Source organism: Dama dama, chromosome 3 (genome assembly GCF_033118175.1).
Source record: "Dama dama isolate Ldn47 chromosome 3, ASM3311817v1, whole genome shotgun sequence".
NCBI lineage: Eukaryota > Metazoa > Chordata > Mammalia > Artiodactyla > Cervidae > Dama > Dama dama.
Genome location: NC_083683.1, coordinates 50,305,001 through 50,320,209, shown reverse-complemented (window position 1 = coordinate 50,320,209; position 15,209 = coordinate 50,305,001). Strand labels below are relative to the sequence as shown.

The following is a 15,209-nucleotide window of genomic DNA, read 5'->3' as shown; positions in this document are numbered from 1 at the left end:
CCTAGGAATAACTTTTCTTATTGGCTGGACCAGATGGTGTATAAGTACCTTGTAGCTCTAATGTTTTGATTCCACTTTGTAGACAAGTCATTTGGTAGTAATGACAGATGATATATGAGAAATGCTTTGTAAATTGGAAATAAATATATGATTCTTTGTCCTTTGAGAGAGGAGTTGAACATGTGCTTGATAATGGCAGAGAGATTTATTCCTACAACTACTCCTGAGGAGAGGCTAAAGTGGCATGTGATGGTCCAACGTAAAGTGTATATGTCACATTTACTATTTGTTATTCATTTACCTTTTATTTCATGAACACTTATAATACTTGTAGTCAAGACTGTGGATTCCTATAAGGTCCTTATTAGATTTGCATAGTATCTCCTATTTTATAGTTTCCAACTGAGGCCTCTAATTCTAAATAATACAGTCAGCCATCCAGATCTTCAGGTTCAGCATCTGAGGATTCAACCAACCAGGGATCAAAAATATTTGAAAAAAATTTTGAATTTGCCATGTACTAGCAACTATTTACATATCATTTGCATTGTACTGAGTATATAAGTAATCTGAATGGTTTAAAACACACAAGAGGATGTGTGTAGGTTATATGCAAATCCTGTCATCGTTTGGTATCTGTCTGAGATTGGCTGTAGGATTTTGGTATCCTCAGGAGGTCCTGGAACCAGGCCCCCATGAATACCAAGGGATAGTTGTATTTTAGTTATTATAATATGAAGATAAATTAATTTGTCCACATTTGTTGAGATATTGCTGTGTACTGAACATTATGCCAAACATAGGGAATTCTAAGGACATGGTTTAGTCTTAACTTCAGAGAGTTTAAATTCTAGACAGAACTACAAGTATGGGAACACCAGAAGCTGCTTACATACTTTATTCATTCCATTATTTTTTAGTCTCTCCATTACTATTCATTCCTTAGCTAGGCACTAAAATACGACATGACGTATACATGACCAAGATATGTTTTGCCTTTACCAAGTCTGGAGATACAATGAGAGATATAGATGATTCTTATTAAATGGCATCAAATGCACAGGACACTGTGAAAGCCCACCTACGCCAATGTAGGAGACCATGGAAGGCTTTCTGATAGAAAGTGAATCCAAACAGACCTATGGAATGAGGGAAAAACAGCTGAGGCTTTCATAAGCCATAAACATGAGTTTGGATTTACCCTCAAAGCAGTGGAAAGTCACTTTTCTGCCAAATACATTTTTCTGTAATCTTCATTGTACAGTTGACCCTTGAACAACACAGGTATCAATTGGGAGGATCTACTAACAAGTGAATATTTGTCACAGTAAATACTATGGTGCCGCACCATCTCTGGTTGGTTGAATCTACAGGTATGGAACTGCAGGTATGGGGGGTCAAATGTAAAGTTACATGCATATTTTTGACTGCAGGGAGAGTGGGTACCCAAACTCCCATGTTGTTCAAGGGTGAACTGTATTTAATTTGTATTTATTAATGTAGCTTTCAGCCTCCCTGGTGACTCAGATGGTAAAGAATCTGTCTCCAATGCAGGAGACCCAGGTTCAGTCCCTGAGTTGGGAAGATCCCCTGGAGAAGGAAATGGCAACCCACTCCAGTATTCTAGCCTGGTGAATCCCATGGACAGAGGTGTCTGGTGGGCTACATATAGTTCATGGGGTCACAAAGAATCAGACATGACTGAGTGACTTTCATTTCACTTCTGTGTAACTTGTAAGAGTATGCTGTAATATGTTTGATTTTGTTCAAATTTGGAGGGTTATTTTGGTATATCAGTTACAATCAAAAATCTTTGTCATTTATACATAAAGTCAATAATAATTTTTATCTGTGTCGATATATAGATCTTTATCTAGAGAAATCTCTATATAGATATAGACAAAAACTGGCTTACAATTTAGAGATTGCTTTTATGTTAACTTAATATTCAGAATTAGTTTACTCATGTAAAAAAAATGCTAGAAATAGCCCAACTTTACAGGTGTGAAACCGTGAAGCACAAAGGGGCAAATGGAACTGTTCAAAGTCATGCAGCTAATGAGGGGGCAGAAGCAGGACTTTCTCCCTGGGAGCCAGTTCTCTCACCACTGTTGCCTCAGCAGAATATAACAGATACTGATGCAGTTTTTCTGTGTGGCAAAGGAAACGTAGAGTAGTTTGAATCTGATTTTATATAAAATCTGTCTCTGCAGTCCCTCCATCTTTGGTAAAGGACAATAGAGCTATACTGAAATGGTTGATTGAAATTGGTTAATAAAAAATTATAAAAGATAGTAATAGTTTGAAATGTACTAGTTAGCATAATTTCATGTTATTATCATATTTGGTTATCTTTTGGGTGACCTATACATATACCAGTACACTCTTAGGAAATATATTTTACTTGTAGGCACCATTTAGCAAAACTAATTTGCAGCTCAAATTGTAGATATGAACTCAACTTTTAAGCTATGTTGTATTTAAATATATATGGGTTGTTCTAGGACATCTATTGTTTGCTTTAAAGTTGATAGATTGGAAATAAAAGACCACAAACCCTTTTGCCTCAGTTGACACAAAGAGTAAGTATTACTGCTGGACCACCAGAACTTTTACTCACCCTGTATCTACTTCGAGTAACCACGTTCAGGTTTGGCAGGTTGGTCATTTGTTGTCAGCCTGCCTGAATCATCATGTTAACAATCTCTTCCTCTCCCTGATCAATTTAGGCAGCCAGCTGTAGGGGGCACAGGCTCAACTCCTCGAGCACAGAAGGCCATTGTGAATCACCCCAGTGCTGCCCTCATGGCTCTAAGGAGAGGGTCAAGAAACCTTGTCTTTCGAGATTTTACAGTAAGTAAGCCTTGGAAGCCTTATCTGTGAAGTTGTGAACACTGTATGATTTAGATCTTTATTCTTCTTCTTTTCTTTTCCTTTTTAAGGATGAAAAAGAGGGACCAATAACTAAACACATCCGACTAACAGCTGCCTTAATATTAAAAAACATTGGTAAATATTCAGAATGTGGTCGCAGGTGAGTAATCTGTTTTCTGTAGTCAGAGTGAATTTATATATTATTTTACTTTTACCTGTAAGTTAATAAGGTTAGATATCTGCATTGTATTCACTGTTTTTCTCATCAATTTTTGGATATGTCCAAAAGCTTATGTCAAAGTAGACCATCATAGATTCTTAAAAGCCACAAAAGTGGAAGTTGAAACAACCAAAAGGTGTTCTTGAACTTGTTTAAGTTAAATTTCTTGTTGGTCATAGGATTTAGAGGAAAAAGTAGGTCTACAAGAGAAAACTTGGGAGTTTACTAGGAGGAAAAATGAATTGGTTACTTGAATTATGTGGAATTAGAATGTAATTCAGTTTGATAATTGCCATTTTAATGAAACCATCAAAGTCATAGATATGCTAAGACTCTTGGACTTACGAGAAAAATTTAGGATTTTATAAATCTATGGAAACTGGAAACAACTCTAACTCTTGAGAAAGCAAATGTGGATTTGTCTCCTTTGAACCTTGAAAATAATTTTTTAGTATTCTTCCTCCATCTTCAGCTGACTCAACTCAGGCTCCTTAGTTGGGAAGTTGTCCTTTAATACATCTTGCCTTCCAGACAGCGCTTTTCTGTCCTACTCTCTCTCTTCTCACATGCTGTTAATCGAATCTACTTTGGTTTTCTTCCTCCTATTTTACCTATGTTGGATCTTGATAATATTTCTTGTAGTTACATTCCAACTGGACTTTATGAGCATAAAAACAGAGGCAAAAATTACAAAAAAGCAATTACTTTAACTATATCAAACTTTAAAACTTCTGTAAATTTAAAGTGAATAAAACTTAAGTTTAAAAAAAGTGTTTGCAATGACAAAAGTTACTATATTTCATGTATCAAGTATTCCCACAGAGGAATAAGAAAAATTCTTAACATTCAATTTAAAAATAAAGTTTTTTCAGAAAAAGAAATATGAAGGTTTTGTCACTAGCATCTCCCAACTTCACTTATAGTATCACTTCTTCCTTCTTTTCTCACTGTATTTCTCTTCCTACTCCTTCTTTTGCTGCATTTCAATATTAGCCAAATTAAACCACATGCAGATTCCAACCGTCACCCTAGATGTCTTTCATGTCACACTTTTGTATCATCCCTGTGTTGCTGCCCATTGAGCATCTGCAAGCCTTCCTTAATCCAGCTCAGATGCTGGCATGTGTGTGCTGCCTTTCCTGTGCTGTGTTCCTCTTCCTTATTGATTCTGTCTTTTTAACATTTCTGTTTTATAACATTTCATCTTACTGATGTGTAAGTAGTTTCTCATATGGCTTTCCACCCTACTGTGTCTGTCAGATCTAATCTCTTGAATCTATTTGTCACTTCCACTATATAATCATAAGTGATTTGATTTAGGCCACATTTGAATGGCCTAGTGGTTTTCCATACTTTCTTCAATTTAAGAGTGAATTTTGCAATAAGAAGCTCATGATCTGAGCCACAGTCAGTTCCAAGTCTTGTTTTTTGCTGGCTGTATAGAGCTTCTCCGTCTTCCATATTGACTGTCTGGTGATGTCTGTGTGTAGAGTCATCTCTCGTGTTGTTGGAAGAGGGTGTTTGCTATGACCAGTGTGTTTTCTTGGCAAAACTCTGTTAGTCTTGGCCCTGCTTCATTTTGTACTCCAAGGCCAAACTTTCCTATTAACTCCAGATATCTCTTAACTTCCTACTTTTGCATTCTGGTCCCCTGTGATAAAACAGACATCTTTGTTTGGTGTTAGTTCTAGGTCTTTTAGGTCTTAATAGAACTGTTCAACTTCATCTTTGGCATTTGTGGTTGGGGCATAGGCTTGGATTACTGTGATGTTAAATGGATTGCCTTGGAAAGGAACTGAGATCATCCTGTCATTTTTGAGACTGCACCCAAGTACTGCATTTTGGACTCTTTTGTTGATTATGGTAATTAAGGGTAATTATGGAGTAATTAAGAAATTACTCCATTTCATCTAAGGGATTCTTGCCCACAGTAGTAGATATAATGGTCATCTGAATTAAATTCTTCCATTCCCATCTGTTTTAGTTCACTGATATCTAAAATGTCAATGTTCACTCTTGCCATCTCTTGTTTGACCACATCCAATTTATCTTGATTCATGGACCCAACATTCCAGGTTCCTAACAATATGTTTCTTTACAGCATTGGACTTGACTTTCACCACCAGAAACATCCACAACTGGTCATTGTTTTTGCTTTGGCTCAGCCTCTTTTCTAAAGCTATTTCTCTACTCTTACCCAGTAGCATATTGGACGCCTACTGACTTTGAGGGGCTCATCTCTAGTTTCATATCTCTTTGCCTTTTCATATTATTAATGGAGTTCTCAAGGCAAAAATACTGAAGTAGTTTGTCATTCCCTTCTCCAGTAGACCACATTTTGTCAGAACTCTCCACCATGACCCAACCATGTCAGGTGGCCCTACCAGCATGGCTAATAGAGTCATTAAGTTACATAAGGCATCCATGTGATCATTTTGGTTAGTTTTGTATGATGTGGTTTTCATTCTGGAGGCCATAGGATTGCAATTCTTGCTTCTTCTATTATGGAGGTTCTTAACATCATACTGGAGGTAGTGACCAAAACCATCCCAAAGAAAAAGAAATGCGAGAAAGCAAAATGGTTGTCTGAGGAGGCCCTGCAGTTAGCTGAGAAAAGAAAACAAGCAAAAGGCAAGGAGAAAGAGAAAGATGCCCTCCTGAATGCAGAGTTTCAAAGAATAGTAGGGAGAGATAAGAAAGCCTTCTTAAGTGAACAATGCAAAGAAATAGAGGAAAACAATAGAATGGGAACGACTAGAGATCTCTTCTAAAAGAGAGATACCAAGGGAACATTTCATGCAAAGATGGGCAAAATAAAGAACAGAAATGGTAAAGACCTAACAGAAGCAGAAGATATTAAAAAGAAGTGGCAAGAGTACACAGAAGAACTGTATAAAAAGGATCTTAATGACTTGGATAACCACTATGCTAGGGTCATTCACCTAGCGCCAGACATCCTGGAGTGTGAAGTCAACTGGGCCTTAGGAAGCATTGCTATGAACAAAGCTAGTGGAAGTGATGGAATTCCACCTGAACTATTTTAAATCCTAAAAGATGATGCTATTAATGTGCTGCTCTCAGTATGCCAGCAAATTTGGAAAACTCAGCAGTGGCCACAGGACTGGAGAAGGTCAGTTTTCATTCCAATCCCAAAGAAAGGCAATGCCAAAGAATGTTCAGACTACCATACAATTGTGCTTATTTCACATGCTTGCAAAATATTGCTCAAAATCCTTCAAGCAAGGCTTCAGCAGTATGTGAACCAAGAACTTCCAGATATACAAGCTGGATTTAGAAAAGGCAGAGGAACCAGAGATAAATGCCAGCATCCACTGGATTATAGAAAAAGCTAGAGAATTCCAGAAAACCATGTACTTTACTTCATTGACTATGTTAAAGCCTTTGACCATGAGGGTCACAACAAACTGTGAAAAATTCTTGAAGAAATGGGAATACTAGATCACCTTTCCTGCATCCCAAGAAACCTGTATGCAGGTTAAGAAGTACCAGTAGAACCAGACATGGAACAATGGACTGGTTTCAAATTGGGAAAGGACTGTGTCAAGGCTGTAGATTGTCACTCTGCTTATTTAACTTAAAGGCAGAGTACATCATGCAAAATGCCAGACTGGATGAATTACAAGCTGGAATCAAGATTGCCAGTAGAAGTATCAACAACCTCAGATATGTAGATGATACCACTCTTTGCAGTGGTATCATCTTTGCAGAAAGCAAAGAGGAAGTAAAGAGCCTCTTGGTGAAAGTGAAAAAGGAGAGTGAAGAATCTGACTTAAAACTCAACATTCAGAAAACTAAGATCATGGCATCCAGTCCCGTCATTTCATGGCATAGATGGGGTAAGAAATGAAAACAATGACAGACTTTATGGTGTTGGGCTCCAAAATCACTGCTGATGGTGACTGCTGCCATGAAACTGAAATGCACTTACTCCTGGAAAGAAAGGGACAAACCTAGACAGCATCTTAAAAAGCAAAGGTATCACTTTACTGATGAAGGTCCATGTAGTCAAAGCTGTGGTCTTTCCATTAATCAGGTAGGGATGTGAGAGTTGGACCATAAAGAAGGCTCATCGCTGAAGAACTGATGCTTTTGAACTGTGGCGCTGGAGAAGACTCTTGAGAGTCCCTTGAACAGTAAGGAGATCAAACCAGTTCATCCTAAAGGAAATCATCCCTGCATTCATTGGAAGGACTGATGCTGAAGCTAATGCTCCAGTGGTTTGGCAGTCAGATGCAAAGAACTAAATCACTGGAAAAGACCCTGATGCTGGGAAAGACTGAAGGCAGGAGGAGAAGGGGGCTGCAAAAGATGAGACAGTTGGATGGCATCACCGACTCAGTGGACATGAGTTTGAGCAAACTCCAGGAAATGGTGAAGAAAACTGAAGCCTGACTTATTGCAGTCTATGGAGTCACAAAGAATCAGACACGACTTAGCAACTGAACAACAATGTCCCCCTTACAGATTTTCTCTGAGTAACCTTTGAAGCATGCGCACCTACAGTACAGTAAGAGATCATTCCTACTTCCTCCTTACTCTTTAAGACTCAGCGCCGGTCACCTCTTCCTGTCCTGAATTTCCCTCACTCCCCGCCCTGGACTGGAGGTGCCTCCTCCAGAGTGCATGTTATTGTTTACATGATGAGACCTGTGAAAGCAGGAGCTGAATATTTATTTTGGTTTTTGTGTTCTCAGTGCCTAGCATAATGTTGGGAATATAATAGCAATTCAATAAATATTTTATTGATAGATGGATGGATAAATGGCCTCAGAAATTCATTTTTTCATAGAGTTCTGATCTGGAATTTGTATGGACAATTGAAATTCTAAAAATAAATTTAAAACTTTTTCCTCACATTCAAGTTGCACATTGTTAGCTTTATAGCAAAGCCACTTTGGCTACATTTAATTATTGAACCAAAAGTTTTCATTTTACTGTTTTTGTTTTGTTGTTGATTTTGTTATTTTATTTAACTCCAAAACTTCCAGATGTCTTTTGGCATCTTCAGTTGCTATGATCCTGGAATAGTAGAAACAAAAGAATTAAAGAAATCCATTAAATTATTTCCATTCACCCTCCCAGTCTGGATTGAAATCTCCATATAGAATGTCTGTTGAATATCTCCAGGGATGAGAAGTTTTGGTAGAGCAGGCAGGCAGATTCTTTACCGTATGAGCCACAGGGAAGTCCCTGGAATACTGACAGAATCTGGCAAAACCCATAGATGTAAGGAAGAGAATATAAGAAATCAGAAGATAATTCTCTGTTGATATGTGGAATCTCTTTTGGAATATGTTACAAGGTGTGATTTAAAAAAAAAAAAAACTAAAGCAAATTATATTTGCAATAAGAAAATCACAGGTCAACAGGAAGATATGTGAAAATTTACTTTCATTTTACAGTACAGTATACTGAAGAGTATGAAATGTTCACATTTTTTAAAATTTGGAAAGTTCAGAATCTGGTTGTTTGAGTAATGTAAACTGTTTAAACATAGTTTATCTCCTTTCTGATTAAACTTGAGGTTTGGAGAATTGCAATATATTTCTCTTCTTTTTGATGTATTTATCTTTTATCTGTGTAATATATGTTGTTGGTGTTGTTCAGTCGCTAAGTCATTCTGATTCTTTGCAACTCCATGGATTGCAGCATGCCAGGCTCCTCTGTCCCCCACTGTCTCCTGGAGTTGGCTCAAATTTACGTCTGTTGAGTTGGTGATGCTATCTAACCATTTTATTTAAAAACAAAATGATTTTTCTTCACTAATCATGAACGATCTGAAAAAAAAAAAGAACAGTTCTGTTTACAGTACATCAGAAGAGTAAAATATTTAATCATATTAACCAAGGAGGTAAAGACTTGTACCATGAGAACTTTACATTGCTGAAAGAAATTAAAGAAGATGTATAGAACATCCTTTGTTCCTCGGTTAGAAGGCTTAATATTGTTAAAATGTCAATACTACCCAAAGCAATCTACAGATTCAGTGCAACCCCTATCAATATTTCAATGACATTTTTTGTAGAAATAGAAAAATTTGTTCAAAAATTCATATGGAATCTCAAGGAGCCTTGAATTGCAAAACTATCTTGAAAAAGAGGAACAAAGTTAGAGGACTCACACTTCCTGATTTCAAATTTTTCTGCAAAGCTACAGTAATCAAAAGAGTATACTGTCCTTAGTGACATAAAGACGGACATACTAACCAATGGGGCAGATTGGAGAGGCCAGACCTAAGTCCTTGCATATGCCAGTTCTCTATTCAGTGAGAAAAAGATAGTCTTTTCAACAGATGGAGTTGGGAAAACTGGAAATTCACATGCAAAAGAATGAAGCTTAACCCTTACTTAAACACTATATGCAAAAATTAATCCAAAATGCATCAGAGCTAAAACTATAAAATTCTTAGAAAAAGCCTCATGTTGTTGGATTTGTAGTTATTCTTGGATATGGCACTAAAGGCAGGGGCAACAGATGAAAAAATAAATTGATCTTATCAAAATTAGAAAAATTGCGTGTCAGAGGACAGTATTAACAGAATAAACAGACAGTCAGCAGGATGATAGAGAAGAATTACAAGTCAAATATCTGATAAAGGGGTTAATATTCAGACTATATAAAGAACTCCTAAAATTCAACAACAAAAAGCAAGCAAACCAAATCAGAAATGGGCAAAGGACTTGAATAGAAATTTCTCTGAAGAAAATAAATAAATGGCCAATAAGCACATAAAAAAGGTGCTCAACATTACTAATCATTAGGAAAATGCAAATCATAACCACAATAAGATACCACTTCAAACCCATTAGGATGGCTTTTATTAAAAACAAACAAAACTGAAAACAAGTGTTGGCAAGGATATGGAAAAATTGGAACCTTTGTGCATTGCTCATGGAAATATAAAATGATATGTCCACTGTGGAAAGCAATATGTCTTTTCCTCAAAAAATTAAACATTCCAGGACTGCCCTGGTGGTGAACTGTATAGGAATTCCCCTGCCAGTGCAGGGGACACAGGTTTGATCCCTGGTCCGTGAAGAGTCCACATACCACGGAGCAACTAAGCTCATTCACCACAACTCCTGAGCCCACGTTCAGAGCCCACAAGCTACTACTGCTGAGCCCATGCGCCACAACTTACAGAAGCCTACACGCTCTCGGGCCCATGAGCCACAACTGATAAGCCTTTTGTGCTGCAACCACTGAAGGCCGTTCGCCTAGAGCCTGTGCGCTGCAACAAAAGAAGCAATAAGAAGCCTGTGCGGTGCAACTGGAGAGCGGCCACTGCTCACTGCAACTAGAGAAAATCCGTACAGCAATGAAGGCGAGCGCACCCTAACGTGAAAAAATAAAAATAAGTTAAAAAATTAAACATTTTATCCAGCAGTTACACTTTTGGGTATATACACAAAATAACTTAAAGCAGGGAATTGGTTTTTTTTGTTTGTTTTGTTTTTATTTTGTTTGTTTTTAAAATTTTTTTATTTTATTTATTTATTTATTTATTTTTTAAAGCAGGGACTTGAACAGATATTCAGTCACCATTTTCGTAACAACATTATTTATGATAGCCAAAAGGTAGAAGCAGCCCCACATGTCCATCAGTAGGTGAAAGGATAACTAAAATGTGTGTGCACACAATGGAGTACTGGAGTATTATTCGGCCTCCGTAAAGAATGCACCTCTGATGTATGCTACAGCATGGGTAAACCCTGAAGACATTGTGTTATGTGCAATAAGCCAGACACAAAATGACAATTTTTGTTTGATCCACTCATATAAGGTACCTGGAAGAATCAAATAGAAGGGCTTGGGGAGGGAGGCAGTGGGGAATTCTCAGTGGCCGTGGGAAGATGAAGGAGTTCTGAGGATGGATGGTGGTGATGGCTACCCGAGTGTCTGTATACTCGGTGCCGCTGAACCGAACACTTAAAGATGACTGACAGTAAACTTGGCACTGTGTGTGTTTTGCCACAATTCAAAACTGAAAACAACGAAGGGAGGACTTAGGGAAAATGCAGGGTGGCTGCTGATGAGTGTTAGGTTTCTTTTTTGGAGTGATGAAAATATTCTAAAATTGATGGTGATGGTTGCCCAATCCTGGTAATATACTGAATTCCACTGAATTATATACTTTAAACAGGTGAATTGTGTGGTGTATGAATTATATCTCAATAAAGCTGTTATTTATAACAGACTGTATGTTAATACTTCCCTATCTCACCCTTCATACCCACCCCCAAGAGACAGCTTTCAACAAGTTGAGTTTATTTTTCTGGCTCTTTGCCTCCATGTTTCTAAGCAGCATGTTTATAACTGACCTATTTTTCACTTTACCTGTTGACCCTCTTTGTATGGAACCCTGTTAAAGCCTCTCCTCTTCATGCCTTTTTCTTTCCTCATAATTGTTACATCTTGTATCTGATATTGTTTTATTGTTTAATGCTGAGCCGTGTGCTACTGTTTTACATTTTTTTTTCTTTATTTTTCTGGGGTTAATGATTGTCTTGCTTCCTGATTAGCTTTTTATAGGCCTAATGCTGATTTTTTCATATATTTCAATCAGTATGTTTGAAGCCTGTGTATAAGCTACCTAAAAACTTAAGTATAGTTGTAAACCTCTGTCAGTTCTGCATTTTTTCCATTTGGAAACTGGCCTTGGCAGTCTGGAGCGCTTGCTTCATTGGCCTGGACAACAGCTGTCCTTGGGAATTCCTTCTTTGTTGAAACTTTTTTTTTTTTTTTTAATATTTAGTAATCTTTTTATATTCACATGCTCAGGATGAATTCACCGCTAAGCCCTGAAACAACAACAAAAATATATTACTTAGATGTTTTATAATTTTGGTATCTGAAATAAAGACAAATAGAAAACTGTGTCAAAACATTAAAAAGTTGCAAATTTTCATTAAAAATATTTACATTTGTATTCTAATGCCAAATTTACAGATAATTCTTTTAAATTAAATAGAATACTCTGAAATATGAAAATAACAAAATATAAATATTATTAAATATCCACAACATATTCATGAATGAAATTTCAGTTATTAGTTACTGTTACAAGTTTAGATATTTATGAATGGCCAAGGCAGCTTACAGTTCTTTTTTACTTTTTTATCCTTTATTCTTGGTTCCTTAATAGCATATAACTCTGTAAACCTTTTAAATGGCCACTGCTCACTGCCAGGAATCATTTAAACATAAACACATGATTCTTCTGTAACCAGGAAGATCGACCTATTAAATGCAATCAATTTTATCGGTCACTAAAAATTAAGTGTTTTTACAAACGTCTTCTTTATGTTAGAATATGTAGAAAACATTACATGTATATTTCTTAAAAGTTTTGATTGGAGAGAAGAGGGTAAAGGAGTGTTTTATGGGTACTTCAGCAATGGGTTAGAAGGTCATGGCAACACCTTTTTGAACCAGGAAGAATCATTTTATAATTACCTTGGCATCCGCAGTCTGTTCTATCTAGTAAAGTTGTACATTATCTTTCTCTGCATACTTTTAATAGCATATTTTTGAAGGTAATTCTCTTCATCAGTCTTACTCTGGCTCATTATTTTGAGTCAACCACATGAGGAAGTATTAGTTCACCGAAAACAGAGACTGACTAGTACAAGTTCATTGTCGCTGACTTACCCAGGGAGCATCTTGCTCACATAGCTATTAGCTTTTTTTTAATTATATATTCTGTTGTTTTACATGGTTGGGAATTAAAATATCTTACATTAACTGTACGGTACAAATTTCATCAGTTCCATGGGTTTCTCGTGGGCATCCTGGAGGCCTGCCTGTCACACACTCATGAGGAAGGTGTACCCTTGGGCACGGGGCCAGCCACGGCTGGGAGGGGCCACTTTCTTTGGGTCTCTAGGGGGCTGGGCACCTGGGGATCACAGACCTGGACTCGAAGATGGCCTTTCCAAGCACGTTTGGACAAATGCTGACTTTTCTCTATAGCTATCTGGCTCTGAGGATACTTCCATAGGCTGAGGGGGTTGGGTTGTTTGGGGGCTGGTGAGGAGAGGTTTGGTTTCATCATTTTACTTGGCTTTTTATTTAAGTATGGTTTAACATGTTGGAGAAAGAACATACAATTCCAGTTTCCACAGATCCCACTGGGTCAGGGTGATGGGCCAAGCAGAGGCTCAGAGGCTCCTCTGAATGTTACACAGGATGGAGATTGCTCCATCTGCCCCAGGGGCTTAAGGAAGGGCCTTTCTGACTGAAACACCTGAAACCTTCTTTTCTTGAATCCTACTTACTTCTTTTACTTGATTTATTCTCTCATGTGGTAAGGCACCTCCTCCATAATTTCAAGGCCCTACATGTATGAAAATATTTTTAGTTTACCCTTACTCCTGATAGTTTGGTTAGATTATAGAAATCTAGATTGAAAAAATCGCTTTCCTTTAACAATCTGAGGACACTGCTTTCCTGTCTTCTTAGCATGCAGCTTTGCTGTTTAGAAGTCAGGGACATTCTGGTTCCCATTCCTTTGTATGGGATCTATTTTCTCCCTTGGGAGCTCTTGGGTCTTTTCTTTTTCCCTCCCAATTTCTGATATTCTGAACTTTCATGATGCTGTGTCTTGGTATGGTTTGTTGTTGTTGTTGAAGTGGGCATTTCATTTCAGTGGGTCCTTTCAGTCAGGAGATTCATGTCCTTCAATAATGGGAAACTTTCTCAAATGTTTCTTTTTATGATTCCCTGCTCTCCATTGTCTATTCCCATTTCTAGAACTTCTGGCTTTTTTTGAATAATAGACCCTTGTAGAGTGACCCTCTGCTTTTCTTTTATTTATTTTTGTCTGTTAATCTGTTTTCTGGAAATTTCCTTGACTTTATCATCAAATCTATTGAATTTATACTTCACCTCTCATGCTTTAAATTCTGAAAGCTCAAGTTGCCACTTGTTGCTGTTTTGTAGCATTCTGTTCATAGATTGAATACAGTGCCTGCTCATCTCTCTCTGAAGATATTACCAGTATTTTTTATATAAGTATTGGGCTTCCCTGTTGGCTCGTGGTAAAGAATCTGCCTGCAGTGCAGGAGACGCAGGAGACCCAGGGGTCAGGAATATCCCCTGGAGGAGGAAATGGCTACCCGCTACTTGAAAAATTGCATGGACAGAGGAGCCTGGCAGGGTCCAGTCCAGAGGGTCAGATGTGACTGCGCACACTGACCTGTTTGTTTATTGTTGGCTTTGATGGGTGTTTGTTGCTGCACAGGCTCTTCTTCTCTAGTTGTGTTAAGCAGGGTCTACTCTCTCCAGTTTCGGTGCGCAGGCTTCTCCTGCTGCTGGCTTCTCTTGTTGTGGAGCACAGCCTCGAGGGCACGTGGGCTTCAGTAGTTGCAGCTCTAAAGCACATGTTCTAGAGTTAGATGCACGGGCTTAGTTGCTCTGCAACATGTGAAGTCTTCCCAGATCAAGGATCAAACTCGCATCTCCCACATTGGCAGGTAGATTCTTACCCACTGCGCCACTAGGGAAGCCCGAAGATACTGCCAGTATTTTTTAATTTTCTTTGGCTCCTAGTATGGTTGCTGTTTACTCAGAATCCTCGAATGTTTGGGATTGGGGGCTTCATGCTGTATTTTAAGAATGAAATAGCTGCCAGCTTGCTGGAAGCTCTGGGTGCATGACCCCACATGTCACTGATGATTGCCATTTTAGGGTGGTCCCTGATGAACCAGTTTGATTCCTTGAAACCCCTCAAATGTCAGTCTCTATCTAGATTGCTTCTCCAGGGAAGAATCTTTGATTTTCTTGCCTTTAGAAATGAGCAACTTGAGGGAAAGTCTGTGAGGGCCTGCATTCTGGAAGCAGGATTGGGAGTGGGGTGGTGAGGAGAATCTCACCACGCTGGGGTGTGTTCACTTTGCTTCACACTGTCTGTGTCTCTGTAAGTCCTAAACTTTTCTGATTTAGTTTCTTCAGAAAGTAAATTTCTTTTATTCATTTTGGGAAGGAAATAAGATAAACTTGTATTCAAACTGCAGTATTTTCCTAAAAGCTGATCTATGACTTAAATTGTTTTTACTAATCCTACTTAGAAGTTATTTCTTACCTGTTAAGTGCA

The 15,209-nt window shown here is 37.9% G+C and overlaps 1 protein-coding gene across 1 annotated transcript in view; it reads left to right on the top strand.

The window, feature by feature from the left end:
- ARID2 (AT-rich interaction domain 2) overlaps positions 1–15,209 on the top strand; it is a 179,316-nt gene that overhangs the window by 159,968 nt on the left and 4,139 nt on the right. Inside the window, exons 19-20 of the mRNA XM_061129468.1 lie at positions 2,730–2,853; positions 2,943–3,034. Of these exons, the coding sequence (XP_060985451.1) occupies positions 2,730–2,853; positions 2,943–3,034 (216 nt within the window). The remainder of the gene's footprint in view (positions 1–2,729; positions 2,854–2,942; positions 3,035–15,209) is intronic.